The 17,548-nt window shown below is 35.2% G+C and overlaps 1 protein-coding gene across 1 annotated transcript; it reads left to right on the top strand.

Annotated features, from left to right (window-relative positions):
• The first annotated feature begins 141 nt into the window (after positions 1-141).
• QTRT2 (queuine tRNA-ribosyltransferase accessory subunit 2) lies at positions 142-15,361 on the top strand. The gene is made up of 9 exons (XM_083362762.1): positions 142-190; positions 3,033-3,246; positions 3,869-3,924; positions 5,272-5,348; positions 5,551-5,760; positions 6,800-6,999; positions 10,444-10,595; positions 11,970-12,084; positions 14,231-15,361. The coding sequence occupies exons 1-9, from the start codon at positions 187-189 to the stop codon at positions 14,460-14,462; spliced, it is 1,260 nt and encodes a 419-aa protein (XP_083218888.1). The 5' UTR covers positions 142-186; the 3' UTR covers positions 14,463-15,361.
• The last annotated feature ends 2,187 nt before the right edge of the window (positions 15,362-17,548 follow it).

The following is a 17,548-nucleotide window of genomic DNA, read 5'->3' as shown; positions in this document are numbered from 1 at the left end:
CGTCTCCCAGCTTTGCCATGGCAACATTTCCGCCAAGTCGCGAGCGCTTCTCTCCCTCCTTCCTTATCAAATCCGCAGCCGTCGACTTTTTATGACGTAAACGTTCTCCATTGGAGAACCAGTGTTACGAAAAAAAAAAAAGCAAAGGCCGTAACGGAAACGGCGTTTTGTCGCGTGCGGGGATTGATGTGTAAGTGTAATTGCGCGTGATTCAATTGCTATTTACGCTCTCTTGGCCAAAAGCAAGCGCCGTATTGTCCTAAAGGTGCTTTTTCAGGAGGCAGCTTGTTTTTTCTTTGAAGACGTTTCGCTTCTCATCCAAAAAGCTTCTTCAGCTCAAGATTGGATGGTCGGGATGGAAGGATTTATATTCCTGGCTGATTATATTCCTGGTCATTTGCATTGTGCAAGGAATATAAATCCTTCCATTTCCCACTATTCAGTCAGAGCTGAAGTTTCTTGGATGAGACGCGAAACGTCTTCAAAGAAAATCAAGAAAGTCCAGTTGCCTCCTGAAAAAGCACCTTTGGGACAATCACGATCTGGGTGACTTAGAATCTCCATAGATAGGTACCGTATTGTGGAAACACGGGGTTTGCTAGTTTCGTCTCCTACTACCTAGTTCAGGGGTCAGCAACCTCAAACAGTGAAAGAGCCACTCGGAACCGGTAACCTCACAAAAGGAAAAACTGGGAGCCGCAAAAAATATGTGCGCATGCGTGTACATGCGCACATGCACAGAACAGGGTTTGACTGAAGAGTAGAGCCAAGGCGAGATATGCACCTACCCTGCATATTTGAATTCATTGGTTGAACTTTTTTAGTCCCACTTTTTTTTTTTTTGGACTGCACATGGCAGAGGACCAGGAGCCGCAGGAGACGGCTGAAAGAGCGGCATGTGGCTCCGGAGCCGCAGGTTGCAGACCTGTGACCTATTTTGTCCATAGGACTAGATAACACCCACCCACCCCAAAAGAAAAACCCTGGTGCCTCAGTTGTATCGTAATCGTGACTTCTATATCCCTCAGTGCACTGATTCTGGAGATGCTGTCACAGCACATTTGGAGGTCTATGGAGATTCTCAATCATCCAGGTCATGGTTCCAAAGGTGCTTTTTCAAAAGGCAACTGGGCTTTCTTGATATTTTTTTCTTGAAAACGTTTTGCTTCTCCTCCAAGAAGTTTCTTCAGTTCTGACAAAGTCCAGTTGCCTTTGGAAAAAGTACTTTTGGAGCATATTTGGAGGGTGTTGAATTGGGTTTTCTGTACATTATAGGCAAAATATATCAAAAGTTTCTACTGTAAACTTGGCTTTTACTACTGTAGTTTGGAGAGAGAGTTTGGAGATATAGAGAAAATTAAGCCTTTTAAAAAAATTAATACAAACCTCTTTTCATTTAATGGAATTAAAGCATTCAGTGTTATGAGGCTGTCACTCTAGTGGGGCCTTCCAAATCTTGGTTGCAAAAATCTGAAGGATCACAAAATGTCAATACAAAGAGACAAGAAAATATACCCCTTGCCATCCCTTTACTGCTCATTATAGATTTGCATGAAGCCCAGATTTAGTTCCTGTACCACAAAGTGTTATTCCAGTCTATTACCAGTGTTATAAATATTATTTCCTAGTCCATGTAAGTGGCATGTTTTGGTGTATAAATTAAGTAAGGTATCCTGTTGTCTTATACATAGTTTGGATTCTACTTCATGCAGTCCATTCTCATTGGTGCTTATGAGAGTTGAAAACAAAACATGCATAGTAATTCATTACTTTTATTTGAATGCAGGGAAAATAGTAATGCCCTCCATGATACAAAATTTCATGCAATATCAGTGTAAGATAAATAATACATCATGATCATTATACTAGAGAAAACTGGTTCAAGATGTTTATTGATGCTATATTGCTTCAGTATTGACAGTTAAAATAACTCATTTTCTACAAGTTGTTAGAAATTCCATAATCATCTTGAAACATTTCATATTTGATGACAACATCGTAAAGTCCATCAGTTCTGGAAGATAATTTATTATAGAATGAAAACAAATTCTAAATGTTGAATTCCCTTTCTGACAGCCATTTTTCTGTTAAAGGTACCCAAGGTACAAAGTATAGCTAGTTGACTTGCATATGGTAACAGCTGCCAGGATACTATATGCTTTTAATTGGAAATCACATATAATTCCCTCCATAGAAAAAATATGTTGTAACACTGTGCATCTTCTCACATATAGGCTTTTATTGCATTCATACTTTGAGTTTCTCTTAATACACGGCTTTCATATCTAAGTTTTTATTTGGTTTCCTAAATAAAGGTAAAATTCTTAGATCATGCAGAAATTTTGTAATTTTTCATTTTGACATGATTACCATTAACCACTGTTGTAGTTAATTATTGCACATTGACTTGATACTATGAAAATATTTGTAAATATTTTAATTGATATAAGTTGCTCTAATATGCAGCACCAATCAAATGTTGCTTTGAAATTTTTATTGAGGATTGTGAAGTATGTCAGCCTGTTTTCTATTTTTTTCTTATTTTCCTTTCCATTTTCTCTAGATTTTTTTTAAAAAATAACTAATAAAATAAAAAATTGTATTAAAAATTTACTACTGTGCTATTTTTCTTGATTTGGGGAAGTGTTATGAATAAATGTCTTAAATACAAACTCCACAAATGTTCCAAAATATTGGCCTCTCTCATTCCAATGATTTCATGACAGCAGCAGCCACATTCTCTGTTATAATTCTATGTTAGAATTATAACACATTCTCTAGTCTTATAATTACACTAGAAATCCATATGTGTATAGAATATAATTTATATTTTACAAGAATCAATAGATGCTCTATATTTTATAAGATAAAATGGAATGGGAGCTATTGGAAAAAAATAAGTTCTTTGCTTTTTACAGTTTTCCTCAGAAGGGACTTTCTCAACTTACTGAAAGAATATTATTAAAGTCAGAGAGGTGCTGTATTTGTTTGACAAAATGCTGTGCTTACTGATCATTTTGCTGTTGTCTCAGGTGTGTTGATGAAGATGAAACTAAATCTCTGCAAAATAGTTGATAACTGTCGCCTTGGGACACTGACAAATCTCGGCAAGAAAGGGGCTCAGTCGATGGAAATTCCAGGATGTCTGCTTTATACCAAAATGGGATCAGCACCACACCTTACCTACGATACACTACAGAATGTTCAAGGTGTTCCTGTGGTTCGCCAGATTCCACTTACAACACTGTGAGTGCAATTTCAGCTTTTGTAGGTAAAAGAGATGTGGCAAATGCAGACTTTGATCTGATTTCTTTTAAGATAGGTGTGTGTTTTACATATGTATATAAAAGATAAGATAACCTTTATTGCCATTTTTTTACTGTGGGAACAATGGCACACATCATGTATGTAATATATTAATTTTTACACTCCTGATAGAATTATATTCAAATACTGCTGTCCTATTTGTGCAAATATAGGCCTTTTAATTTCAGCAGGATTCATTCTCAAAATTCTTCAATTAGCTCTCGGATTGCAGCCTGAGATTCCAATGATACAGTGGTTTTATGAGCTAGCATTAAATTGCATAATCTTTTAGTTTACTGGCCATCTATAGCAACACTAGTCACTTCTGAGGAAGCTGTTTTTGCACTTTAAGAAATACTTTGCATTATAATTCCTCAACTATATTAGATAAAAGATATTTATTGGATAGTGAGAAGCTATCACCTCGGACTTCAGTGAATTCATATGCTGAGATGTTTTTTCAAAATGCATTATTTACATTTTTGTCCATTTATGTCTTATGTCTAAAATGCATCACTTGGATAGCTGTCTATATCTAACATGCTTTTCTGTTTGGATGCAGAGCAGATCTTCAAGAGGTTTTGCAGGAATATAAAGAAGGAATTGGAAAATTCATAGGTAAAAGTACAGGGGTGGCTTTTCAATCATTAAAGGAGCATATTAAAGTATGTGTCATTGCACTGAAAACTATTTGGAATAGCATGTTATCCATATACCACTAAAACCTTTATGTCTCTAACTTTAAACTGGGCAAAAAAGATGCATCATAGGGCAAAAATATGTCAACAAAGTACCTCAAATGAGCTAACCTACAGAATGCCATGATCCAATACTCCTGAAGAAATAAAATGAATGAATCTGTTGTAACTGGTTCAGTGCTGCCGGGCTACTGTGTGAGCCTGAAATTCAGCAATTCAGTGATAATTTCCAGGCTGCTTGCATTATTCTAAGGAATTATGGTTCCCTCAATTAGCAGCAGCCACTTGGGCAAGGGATGGAAGGAAGGAGGAACAGAGGAGAAAGGAAGAAAATATCTGAGCAGAAATTAATTGTCCCCATAACTCTCCAGCTCTCATGATGGGAACAATAACAAATGTGGAATCCTTGGTGCTGTCTCAGCTTGATTGTTCAGAGAGCATCAAGGACTTTTATTGGCAATAGTAAGTTTCTTCCATTTTGACTAATTGTAAGAGTCAGTAAGAAATTCTGATGGTTTTTTTCCAATGCTCTAAGTTGACATTGCAAAAGAAAGTATCTTTTTTGTCTAAGTGAAATCAATAAATGTGATACTCCCATGTGAGAGCTTAGGGAGCTGAATTCCTGGAAATAAAATTAATACTTTTTGTGAGCGATCCCCATAAGGCATGCTTTTGGCAACCTTTGTTTACTAATTTTTGATCAGTTATGATCCAGGAGATATGCCTTTGGATTTAAATAAGAATGAGGTAGATAAAGACATGATCCATTTGAAATTATGGGATAGAGATGGCACTGGTGATTGACTTTTGCTTGTTGCAAAGGATGTTGATTAAATTACTTAGGATTTATTTGGAAGTTTAATATAATTTTTGACTAGTCTGTATGATGTGTCAAACCTAGAGGCCTCTTCATTTTTATTATTAAATTTGAAATCCTTAAATTCTATACCACTTACATCATACAACACTCTAGCCATTCTGTGCAAATGATGAAGTCAGCTTTAGTTCCTGAAAACGCATGCTCTTTTTTAAAAAAAATGTTGCTGGGATAAGTTGCTATCAGATTCCTTCTGATTTTTTGTTACCAGAAACTAACAAGGTAGATCTTTCTCTTACATTGTCCTGAAAAGTAACTAGAAATGATTAGTGGAATGTTATAGTTTTTGGAAGTTTTGGCTATTAATACTTTATTTAAGTGATACAATACAGTATTATGATAGAAAAATTCATTCTGTATATTAAAGATAACATTTTATTTTGGACTCAGGTATGCCAGAATCTATATTATATTGCTCTCTTCAAGACCCTGCTGTTTGCTCCCCTCATGGCTACAACAGCATGAAGGTATAGTAAATTTGAGTATTTAGTGACTTTTCAGTCTTTGCTATTCACTCCCCTCCCTACTGTTTTTTAAGGAATGATAGCACTGTAATAGTGGCAGCAACTGAAGATTCCTGCATAGCCAGATGAAAAAACAAGTAGGTGAGTGGGATTAATTCATAGTGGATAAAATCATCTAATTTCTTTCTTTCTTTATTTCTGGCAGGCTGTATCTATATGGAACAATAGAGGACGGAAAGAATTCACAGCATCAAAGTTCATGGACATCCAAAAGGTTATCCAACCAGACTGGTTCCAGTGTTTATCAGATGGAGACACTATTACAGGAGACACCTCTAGAAAGAGAGCCAAGAAATCTGTAGATCGATCATTGTGCTTTTTGGATGAATGTCTACAGCTGCAAGAAAATTCTCCAGTAAGTATTAAATCTTTCTGAGGGGTTTATACACATTGTAGTTACTTGCTATTTTTTAGATAGTTTGGTCAACGCAACTTGCAAAATTTTTGCATTGTTTCAGACAACTCCTATATTTATGAATTTATAGAACAGAATAAATACGCTGCCTTTTTCATTCTTTCTGTCTTCTTTTCTGTTGTATAGCGCTAAATATAAGATTCATCCCCTTTGTATTATTAATTTAATTTTATATTACTAAACCAAATTATTTTAAAGCTGTGTTGTTGTGCACTCTTCCGCGAAACCCTTTTGCAAAATATCACAGCACTCTAATTGGAACCATTTCAGTTTATCAAATGGAAACTTAATTTCTCTCTCAGAATCTGTGAATATCATTTTATTTAAAATGTTCATATTTGTCTTTATAAAGCCCTTGAAGCTTGGAATAAATATTTAAAATAATAATACAAAATAAATTTCATATGGAGTCTCTATCTTTGTGTTGGCAGAAATGCCAATTATAACGAAAAAATAACTTTAATATAAGTATTGAGAAACTAGTATATACATTATCTTTTCTTTGCAAAACAAAAATTGCTCTAGTATTAGTCATTTGGCCTTTTAAAATAATAATAATAAAAAAACTAGTTTAAATTTCAGGTAGGAAAAATAATGCCCAGGAGTCTTTTATAAAGAAGTGGCAATTAAATCTGAATGGGAAATTATATGTCTCTGATGGAAGAAAATTTCAATCTGCTAGGGAAAATAGTTAAAAAATAGTTAAAATATTGTTAACTAGAGCCATCAATAGTAGGACTATGAATCATACATGAATTTAAGGTATTGCCTAAGATCATAATATTAATGATATGGGGATGGAAGAAAAAAATAAATGTCAGTTTTTTGTTCTATGCTCACCCTATACTTATTGTTTGATATCACTGGTGCAACCATTTGCAGAAAAGCAGACTACTTGCCATTCCAACTCTGTCTAACATCTGTTGAGCCAAAGATGTATTTATATTTTATATAAGTATATGACTTTCTTTTATACCAGGAATTGCAACAGAGTTTAATGATTGGGGTTATTGAAGGTGGAGATGTGCTGGAGGAAAGAGTAAGGTCAGCCAGGGAGACTGCCAAGAGACCAGTGGCTGGATTTCTTTTGGATGCCTTTCAAGGAAATACCATGACTAAAGAGACTAAATTGGAGCTCTTATCCTCAGTTACAGCTGAGTTGCCAGAAGATAAACCAAGGTCAGAGCTAAATGGGATTTTTATTTAAGCATACCTAATACAGCACTTGGATGGATTTTCGGAAACTCAGAGCACTTTGAAAGGAATTACTGTGTTAGGTGGTATTGCAAAATTAGATTTTAGTAATTTAAGACAGTCTTGAAAAATTTTCAGCTGATGTTTGCTGCATGAGCTGCTCCTGTCCCTTTGTTTTATTGTCCACAGCACCCACAATTATGCTAGGAAGTAAGAAAATGGCCATTTTTAAAGCGATTTGGCAATCTTTTATAAAGTTATGTCATTCACCCAAATACATTCAAAATCAGGGAGAAAAGATTGGAATTTGTGATCCCATTATTTGTGATTATTAAGTTTGAAGTTATTATAGTATCATTAATACAGATACATACAAGTTTTACATTATTTTTGTAAATTCATTTAGCACCATAAAATTATTATTTAAAAAAAATACCAATGACAAATGATACTAGTATTTTTCAACTATTGTAGTACTACTTCAAACTGACAATGAGGCCTCAATCAATTCATTCTGTGAATTGCAGATCCTTATTTTATAAAGCCATCTGCAAATAACCATTTTGGGTAAAGAATGTTGATTTGATTTGATTACCCACTGCCAAAATGACTCTACATAGTACACAATATCAAACAAGCAACAAGACAAAAACACAATACAATAAAAATAAGATAACATCTGATCACGCAATGCATTGTATATACAAAGACTCAACCAATAAATGGGACCCATCCACCCCCCTCCACCTGGAGCATACCCAGGGATCAGCTTGCTTTCCAGTTTTTAAAGTGCATGTGTGTATGTGTTTGTACATGGAAAGAAGAATTGGTTTCAGAGTTGTCTAGTTCAGCTTCGAATCCTATTGTTCAATGTTCCTTAAGCGAACCCATTTCTCTTTAATTCTAACCAAAAAGTCTTTCAAAAATAATTTATATTGAATAATAGCACAGTTTGCCTTCCTTGTGATAAACAGGTCATTTTTATAATAATTATCATTTTTGTTCTCTCAGGTTTAGATAAAGATGTATTATACAAATAAAGGGAGACAACAGTATGCATTACCCTATTTTTAATAAGTATCTTAGATTGCTATTAGAAAGGTTGCATTTAAGGAACTACAGATGTTAGTGAATTGTGTAATTGTTTTGTTAACAGAATGTAATTATCTTATTCAGGAAGCTTAAAAACTAAATTAGTTTATATAGTTGTCAGCACATTACTCCTGTGGAGAGCAAAATTGCTATTCCTTCACCTCTCCAGTCTTGTCAGATGTGCCAAATGAATTTAGAGTCTGGCATGCCTAATAACAGTGCAAGAAGCTTGGTAAACCCAGCTACATTTTCAAGCCCCAGGGAGACATTTTGGTGTATGCTGTTGGAAAAACATTGTTTCATTTGTATTTCCAAATATTATTTTGATCACAACAAGGTTACGTTGAATTAGAAATTCTGAAAGTCAATTTTGCAATTGATTCATCCCTTTTGCTTTGCTTTGGTTTTTCCATGACAAGAGAATTCTAAAAATTGTGTGTATTGTGTATTTGAACTTAGTTGGGGTTGTTTTTTTTTTTTTTTGCTTCAACCAAACATGACTTGGGATGATTGTATGGAAAAGTCAAGTCAACATTTTCAGAAGTGATTTGCCATTGGCTTATTTTAGGGCTAAGAGAGGATGACTGGTACAAAATCCTTTAGTTAGTTTCTGTGCCAAAGCAAGAGTAGACCAAGTTTTCTTGCTTCAAGTCCAGTACATTAGCCATTAGATCAAATGAGCTGTCAGGTATATTTTTATGCATCCTCAGTTGTTGTTTTTTTTAATCCCATTTATATCCCGCCCTTCTCCGAAGACTCAGGGCGGCTTACAATCTAAGAAGCACAAATCAATGTGCTTAGCAATAGCCTTCATTCTATGTATATGCCTGCTTATTAGGGCTTTCGCCCCCCCCCCCAAGTGGCATTATTACAAAGTCAGCTTATTGCCCCCAACAATCTGGGTCCTCATTTTACCTACCTCGGAAGGATGGAAGGCTGAGTCAACCTTGAGCCTGGTGGGACGCGAACCTGCACTAATTGCAGGCAGCTGGTGTTACTTAAGGAGGCATTAGCCCACTGCTCCACCAAGTTTTGAGAAGCTCTGTATATTACAATACTGTCATTATGTATAGTTCGGTAGTGATGTAATGCCAGGAGCCCAGTGCAGCTTTCCCTACTTCCAGAATGGTACAGAGGCTTCTGGCAGTGCAAAAATATCATTAAAATACCATTTGAAAGAATGGCTGGATTTTGTCTCCATTTATTTTGGAAAAATATCACCACCATCAAGAATCTGAGGATACTGGAGTCTGCAGCTGGAATGTTTAGGGCCACATTACACACATAAGTATGATGTATCCTTCAGAGTTTTAGGTGATGAGAATGTTCCCTTTTTCATTTTCTTTCACTGTTAAGGGAACATATATTATGAAACAGCAAAAGGCATAAACTAGCAAGTTTAAGAAATTAAAAACACAGTCTCTTGACTGTTACAATTTCAGTACCTGTTCCAGTGTGTTACTAAAATAGTGTAATTAGTCAAATATAATGTCCATTGGGATGCAAAGCAATTTGATGTTCATTGGGAAATGTTGAAGAACTTAGAAACAAAAAAATAGTTATAGAGAAAGTTTTGATTAAATTTAGTGGATTCAACTACTATTTCACGTGCTCAAGATGTTCAAGATATGGTTGGTAACTTATAGATCCTTACAGCAGTTTTTTTCGCCAACTAAGTGCCTTTCAGATGATTCCCAGAATTTCCATCCAATCTTCCTTTCTGTAGACAGATTTTGGAAGAAGTACAACACTTCTAGAGGCTTCCCGTTTTGAGAGAATGGCTTATACAATGAGTAACCTTCACATAAATTACCTCATAAAGTAGGATAGGAAGTTAGCCTTTGAGGTTTTTCTCATCTACTTCTAAATCTTGGAACAAGGCTGTTTTGGAATTCTGATAAATCAGAGTATATGAATCCCAAGACATTTAGAGAGGACATAAGGCCTTCCTCTTCTGTCAGACTTTATGTGACATGCTTCATCTATTACTCAGAAATTTTGTTGGTTGTTTGGGACTAGTTACAAACAGTGCTTTTTGTGTAAAAGAAAAAGGTGCCGGAACTCACATGTCATACTGTATAACCCGCCTTGCCAACCCTACAAGGTTCCATCCAAAAAAGGTGCCGGAACTCCGTTCTGAGCGTTCTATGAGAAAAAAAGCCCTGGTTACAAATATCTACATGACTTCATTATTAGGCATAATTACTGTAAATATAACTCAGAAATTGTAAGTATAACTCCAGAACTTACCAAGGTAAAATAGGAAAGGAGTATATGGATAGAATAAAATAAATTGCAAAAATGTCAATTATTACTTTTTGTTTTGATCCATTGCAGACTAATCCATGGAATTGGTAAACCAGATGAAGTTCTGGAGTGCATTAAAAGAGGAATAGATATTTTTGATAGTTGTTTTCCTTACCAGGTGACAGAACGATGCTGTGCTTTGTCCTTCAGTTATGATTATCAACAGAATCCTGAATCAGCAGGTATTGGTCTTGATAACCTTTTGTGCATTTTATTGGGATATTTGAATAAAATGTGAGTTTTAAAATTCTTTAAATTTTCCTTAAATTTCTTAGATTCCAATCTGTTCACCTATTCTTCTGTTTAACATCCTTCTAAGAATGTTCTAATTATGTTGTTAATCACCTTCTCTTTTTTGTCCTATTGCACTGTAAATAAAACCTCACTTCTTATATTAGAAGTGCTTCTTCCAATGGAGGCTTATGGTTATATTAAGACCACTATTATTTATAGTAAGACCTCAGTTTAGCATATCTCAGAACAGCAGATTTTGCATTCAGTGAACTAAAGTTCTACAACAGTTTATACAATTACTGTAATAATTTCATCACATAAATGATATGTAGATACACGTGATCTAATTTCCATCATATTGGCAATGAGATTTTGCAAATTATGTAAATCATCCCAGTGACTTCATATTTGACTTGTTATGAAAAATGACATCTCTTTCCCCACATTCATTTATTAAAACAAGGTTTTGCTGATGATTAGCATTTTAAATCAGAAGATTTAAATAACTCCTCATTTCAACCCCATAGGGTGAAGAAACCAAGATACTTTTTAAGGACTTTTTCTTGTGCTGCATTTTTCTTTAAAAAGCAAAGTAAAAAACCCTTATATGTTAATCAGAGTCATATGTGCACAATTTGTTGTTTTGTTCTTAATGGCTAGGATTTTCATACCTTGACAGCTCAGATCTTTTATATCTGTTATCTTTAACATTGTTTAGAAGCTTCTCACAATTTAACAAGTCATACAGATTCTACAGTAACATGCAAATATTAAATAATCTATTGTTTTGCTCACCATTATAAGACAAGCTGTCAGATCTCTGTGCATTTTATTAAAGTATATACAAACTCATATAGTTTTAGAATATTCAAAAAATGAAGAGCATTTCTATGTATTTGATATCTTTTTTCCTGATCATGATTATGAAAGATTCATTCTGCTAGACATTTACAGTTGGAAAATAGGATGTTTTCCTTTTTAACATTATATCACTGCCTTGATGGCTCAACCTCCTTTTTCTGATTAAATTGTAAGAGTAAATTGATAGAACATGAATGTTTTAATTAAAAATAAGTACAAGTCCACATTGCATTTAATAAAATTTGGTTAGAAAGTTGCTTATTTTGAGTAACTGGATAGTTATAAAACAATGAGAAATGCAGCCATTTACATTTCAAGCTTTTAACATTAGATTGTCTCTCTCTAACCTATTTTAGTACCTTGTAAGTATCAAGACTATTTGATTCCATATTTTGTGACAACTATTTAAACATTTTAAATCGTGCCATAGCCTTTAAGTATGAACTTCTCCTTTTTTGCAGATATAAAAGAAGATGGAAAAACAGAAGTAAGGAAAGATGATGAAAAAACAAAAGATGAAACATGCAGTGAAGCTCAAGAAATGACTTCATTTGAAATATGTCTGAAAGAAATAAAGTATGTTGGTTTCTGGTTACTGTCAGGACCCACCCCAAACCACGTCTTAGGAAGACAAAAACTCTTGGAGTCAGGATTTTAGTCCAAAAGAAATCTTTACTATGACGTGCTCGGTTGTAGGAAATGAGACAGGGCTTAATATTTCCACGATGTAAACCCTTATAAAGAGTTCCCGGTTTAACCCCCCTTAATCCCCATTTGGTCAGTCCCCCCCCATCCTTCCTCTCGTATCATCCATCTCGTGGGAAAGAGGAAGTTAGGACCCTTTTGTTTATTGCTGACAAAACCCAGATGCTAACCCCCCCTTTTGTTTCCCCAGTTCAAAAGGCTTCTCCTTTCCTTTGAAATGCCTATTGCCGGTTCAATACACATCTATCCTCTTCTCTTCGGGAGATGACAGAATCCATGGGATAATGTTTGAAACATTCCATTTATGAATATGATATAAATGGATTCTGACAGTTACTTAAAATTCCAGCTTTTCCTATAGGTGGATCCCGAGTAATGTTATTGTGGTCTTTGCATTAATTGGGAAATAAGTTCTCCTGAACATTGTGTGCCTAATTTCATAAACAGGTGGTTGTTTAATATTCCCCACTCCCACCTTTTTTTGCCATCTTGAGGACTACTACTAATTACAGTTGCTGAAAATTATTATTGTGGTTGTTTACCAATTTCACTCAAAAAGTGAAGTTTTAGCCCTAACAGAAGTTTAGCATTTGAAAAGAAAAATTCTCAATTATTCTCTGATAAAACCTTAACTCTTCAAATTTTGCACGATCTGACAAATTACATGGAAACCATTGTCGTCAAAAGGGTCCTTTTTATACTTTATTTATTTATCTGAAAACAAGTACCACTGAATTTAAAGGAACTGTTAAGTCATTCTGCATATGAATTTACTGGGTCTTGAGTCAAGTCATGGCTGATCAATAATTCTGCAGAATGCCAATAATCATTCATTCCTAGTTGCTATTGAATAAATATCCTGTCTCCTATTTGCTACTAAACACTGTTGATGCTTTTAAAACTAGGTTTGTCTGGGTGAAGGAAAAATTAGTTCACAACTATTTTTTTTAAAAAACAACATTTTTAACGGCTTGGGATTTGATGGTCTGCTTTAGACATTCTTGGGGGATGATCTTATAGTTAGAGACATTCATGAAAGCTTAATTGTCTTATTATATGATGTGTTGAGCCATATAATTTCATAGGGTTAACAGGATACTTAGATATCTTCATCATGATGTTTTTGCAACTATGTGCTTAACAGTCTGGTTACATGGATCTCTTGTAATGTTAAAAATGTAATAGAGCTTTCTCAGAGTGTTTTTTCTCCATGAGTGACATCATTTAGAAGAGAACAGGGTCATACTTGCTGGTTCTGTCTTGTTCCTTGTCCCCTACTACTTTGGTCCTGCTGTAATCATGTCATGTATTAAAAAAAATTCTAAAAAAAAATCCAGCATGCCAGACTTGTAGGGGCAGTTCCCCATATTAAACATTCCTTTTCATATTTTTTTCTATGCGGGTTGGACCACTAGGGAATACAATAAAATATAATCCTTATCAAAAATAAGTCTGAATAAAAGTATAAAATACAGAGAACAGCAGTAATTCAAACTAAAAAGAAATTGCTAAAATTTTTCATTATGAGGATCACGACAGCACATATTTTTAAATTTCATAATATTCTGGTTGGTGTTTTCTTGACTGATAAATCTTTTGTCAACTGATCTAATATCTGTTGTTAATTTTAACCACAATATTACAGCAGAATATGCTAGCAGGTCTCTAGATTGTAAGCTCCTTATACTGATGACCTGTTCTGACATTTTTTTTAAGAACCATGTATATGGATAATGGTATATAATGATGATAATATCAGTGATCGTTAAGTGTTCATGCTGTATTCAGCAATTAGCTTATAGTTAGTTTTTAGAGTTACCACATTGGTCCAAATGTTTAGGCTTAGCTGCACGGATGATATTTATTTATTTATTTATTTATTTATTTATTTATTTATTTATTTAATTTTTATACCGCCCTTCTCCCGAAGGACTCAGGGCGGTGTACAGGGCAATACAATAAAATACAATATATAAAAATTTACTTCTTATTCCTGAATGTGCTTTTTCTCTTTTAGGTACCAGGAAGATTTTAACCCTTTAGTAAATGGATGCTCATGCTATTGCTGTGAAAACCACAGTCGTGCCTATATTCATCACCTCCTCATGACCAAAGAGCTGCTGGCTTATGTGCTTCTTACGATGCATAACTTTCAGCATTACTTTAGTTTCTTTTCTTCTATCCGAAATGCTTTGAAAGAAGATAAGTTGGATCAGTTGAGCATGATTATCAGCAGGCAAGCCCTCTAAGGTCAGATATGTAAAAAAAACAACCCTGCTTCACCAACTTGGCTTACCCTTCTGGATCAAGATTATGGTATACAACGAGGGATACCATGACAGACGAAAATCCATATTTTGCCCAACATCTCATATCTGAGTATAACTTTCTTAGTCCCTGTAATTTTGGGAAAGGCTGAGATTTTTTTTCCAGAGGTATTAATCTTTGAAAAGGATAAAAATAAGAATATTCTCTTGGAAGAATTCACATATTTTTCTGAATTGTATTAATGTTATTAATAATTTATGGACATTTGAACTTCAGTGAGAAGAAAAGAACATCCACTAATCAGGAGAATGGGAAAACCACGCCACATCAGCTTGCGATACAAGTGTACTATTATTGTATATTAATTTATTTTGGGTTTTTTAAAAAAATATATCAGGAAGAGGTGACATACAGTAGCTAAAAATCATAGGAAAAAAAATAGTTCCTGTTATGGATTATGTCTCACTTGGACACTTCTGATGGTGGGAACATTTTAAAATGATGCATTCCTTAAAAGTCCTCTGTGTTCTTGTTGAACAGAGAGCTTTTTTCATATGTTGTAAGTTGCCTATTAGACAACCTGATTTTAATAATAACAAGGTGGCTGTTTATCTCAAGGGTATGGATTGCACTCTTTCAACAATATCCTTTTACGGCAGTGTTTTGAGAGGGGATGAGTAAGGTTTTGATAGTAAAAGCAAATCTAGCAAATAATATATTTCAGGTTTCTTTATATCATTTGCTTCAATTTTCTTTTTTACTGGAGTTTTTACTACTATATTTGAACGTTAAAAGTTTTTATATTATTAAATTTATTATACTGCAGGGGGAACTTTAACAAAACCCTTAAATTTTTGTATTATATCTTATATTTATTATATTGTATCATATATTATATATGCAGTGAGGAATGAGGGGAAAAAGAGAGGGAGGGAACTCATAAAATAGAGAAATAGTGTGAAAGAGGGAAGACCAGGCAAGATGATCCTTCAAAAGGCCAATATGAAGACTGGAAGGATAAATTGTCCCCATCTCTCTTGTAAGAGCCAAGTCTAATTAAGAAAGTGCTGAATTTAAGCATTACTGAAAACAATGCAGTAATTATCAGTGGTCAATATGAATTTGTCAAAAACAAATCTTAATTGACTTACCTTATCTCATGTTTTGATCAATCATGTTACATGATTCACACATGTAATACCATTACAGTATGAGCTGTATTGATTACCTGGTTGTTTTCAGATGCAGTTCAAGGTGCTGGTTGTCACCTTTAAAGCTCTTCAGGCTTGGGACCAGATTACTTAAAACCATTGTGCAGTGATTTCTACCTGTCCAAAGTTGTCTGTTAGGTTGAGCATGCTAAGGGTCCTGTCAACCAAGGAATGTTGGCTGGCAGGGCCTAGGAGACATACCTTTTCTGTCATAGTCCCTATCCTCTGGAATATTCTCTCCTCAGTTGAGGATGGTCACTGCAGATAAGTCACTTTTCTTGGTACCACCAAATGTATTTCCTTAATAGACGAAACTCACAAAATGCTCTTCCTTCCCACTCTGGTGGGCCACATAGATGTAACTGGGAGAGGTAGTCCTTTAAATAACCTGGTTTCAACTATGTCAGGGTTTAAAGGTGATAGGCAGCATCTTCAATTACACCCAGAAGCAAATTGGCAATCAATGCAGCTCCTGTAAAAGGTGGGGGTGCACAGATTTGGCTTGCACAAAATTATGTGGGCCACTGTGTTTTGAACACACTGAAATTACCAGATACTCTTCAGAGTAGTCCCATGTAGAGCACATTGCAATAGTCCAAAGGGGAGGTGAACAGGGCACAAGTGACTTTGAGAAGGGCCTGGTGATGATGTAACTGGCACACAACACACAGTTGTGCAAAGGCTCCCCTGGCCATTACTGCCATCAGGAGTTGTGAGTCCAGGAGAACTCTCAGGTTATGCACCAGGTGTCTGGGGTAGTGCAATCCAATCCACAAAATGGCAAGTCCCCAAGAACCAAGGAGCCCTGCATCTTATATTGCTACATCTTGCCATGGCTCAGTTTAACTTGTTGCTCCTCACTCAGACCTCAACACTCTCCAGGCACCAGGAGAGGACAGTTATAGCATTGCTTAGCTCACCATGGGCAGAAATGTACAGGTGAGTATTATCAGCATACTGATAATATCTCACCCCATGATGACCCAGCAGCTTCATGTAGATATTAAACAGGAGCAAAGAGACCATTGATCCCTGCAGGATCATCTAAAGCAGATGCAGAGGGTCATAGCGCTTGCTCCTGATCAACACTGACTGGAAACGGCCTCAGAGGAAGAAGGTAACCTAGAACAACACTGCACTATCCCTATCCCACTCCTGACAGAGATCACCAGAAAACATGATCTATGGCATTTCCATCCCATATCCAGGCCTGAAATGCCAACAGAATGGGCCCAAAAAATTCATTTCCTCCAGGATCTTCTGGGGCTGCGGCACACTCCCTTCTTGACGACCTTCCCCAGAAAGCGAAGGTTGAAGACAAGATGAAAACTTCCCCTTAAGGTGAGATTTAGTTTCAAGGTGGGACCAAGTTTCATCATCTGCTTCAAGGTAAGATTCACAAAGAGCAAATCAGAGGGAGAAAGGGCCTGATGGAACTCTCAATTGCTAAAACAATCCTATGTAGTGTATGTAATTATTGTTATTAATGATTAAGCCTGAAGGTCAATCATGTTTGTTAACTTGATTATCTTGACTACTCAATATATGTTGTAATTCTTGGATACTTTCTGGAGTTAGTGGTTCTGGAAGTTTCAGTAATGCAGAAAAACCAACTCATAATTCTAGTTTGTTTAGAAAAGACACAATATCCCCAATCACAGCTTTCATGTAAAATGACATAGGAAGAGATACAGTATGTCTAAAATTTGACACGCAGCTCTCATTTCTGAACTTGAACATGGAAACATGGAAAATCGTGTTTTGGAAAATAAAATTAATATAGTGAATTTGTACAATAAGTAATCTATACGTGTAAATGGTTTTAATTCTTTTACTGATTTCACTGTTGATATTTT

This window comes from Vipera ursinii (genome assembly GCF_947247035.1).
Source record: "Vipera ursinii genome assembly, chromosome: 4".
Taxonomy (NCBI): domain Eukaryota; kingdom Metazoa; phylum Chordata; class Lepidosauria; order Squamata; family Viperidae; genus Vipera; species Vipera ursinii.
This window is presented reverse-complemented; position numbering and strand designations above follow the sequence as displayed.

What these genes read in the sequence shown, in the direction of transcription:
- QTRT2 (XM_083362762.1), top strand. An exon ending in AGGAATTGGAAAATTCATAG is followed by an intron (nt 3,925 to 5,271) that starts GTAAAAGTACAG and finishes TTTTGGACTCAG; the next exon opens with GTATGCCAGAATCTATATTA. An exon ending in ATATGTCTGAAAGAAATAAA is followed by an intron (nt 12,085 to 14,230) that starts GTATGTTGGTTT and finishes TTTCTCTTTTAG; the next exon opens with GTACCAGGAAGATTTTAACC.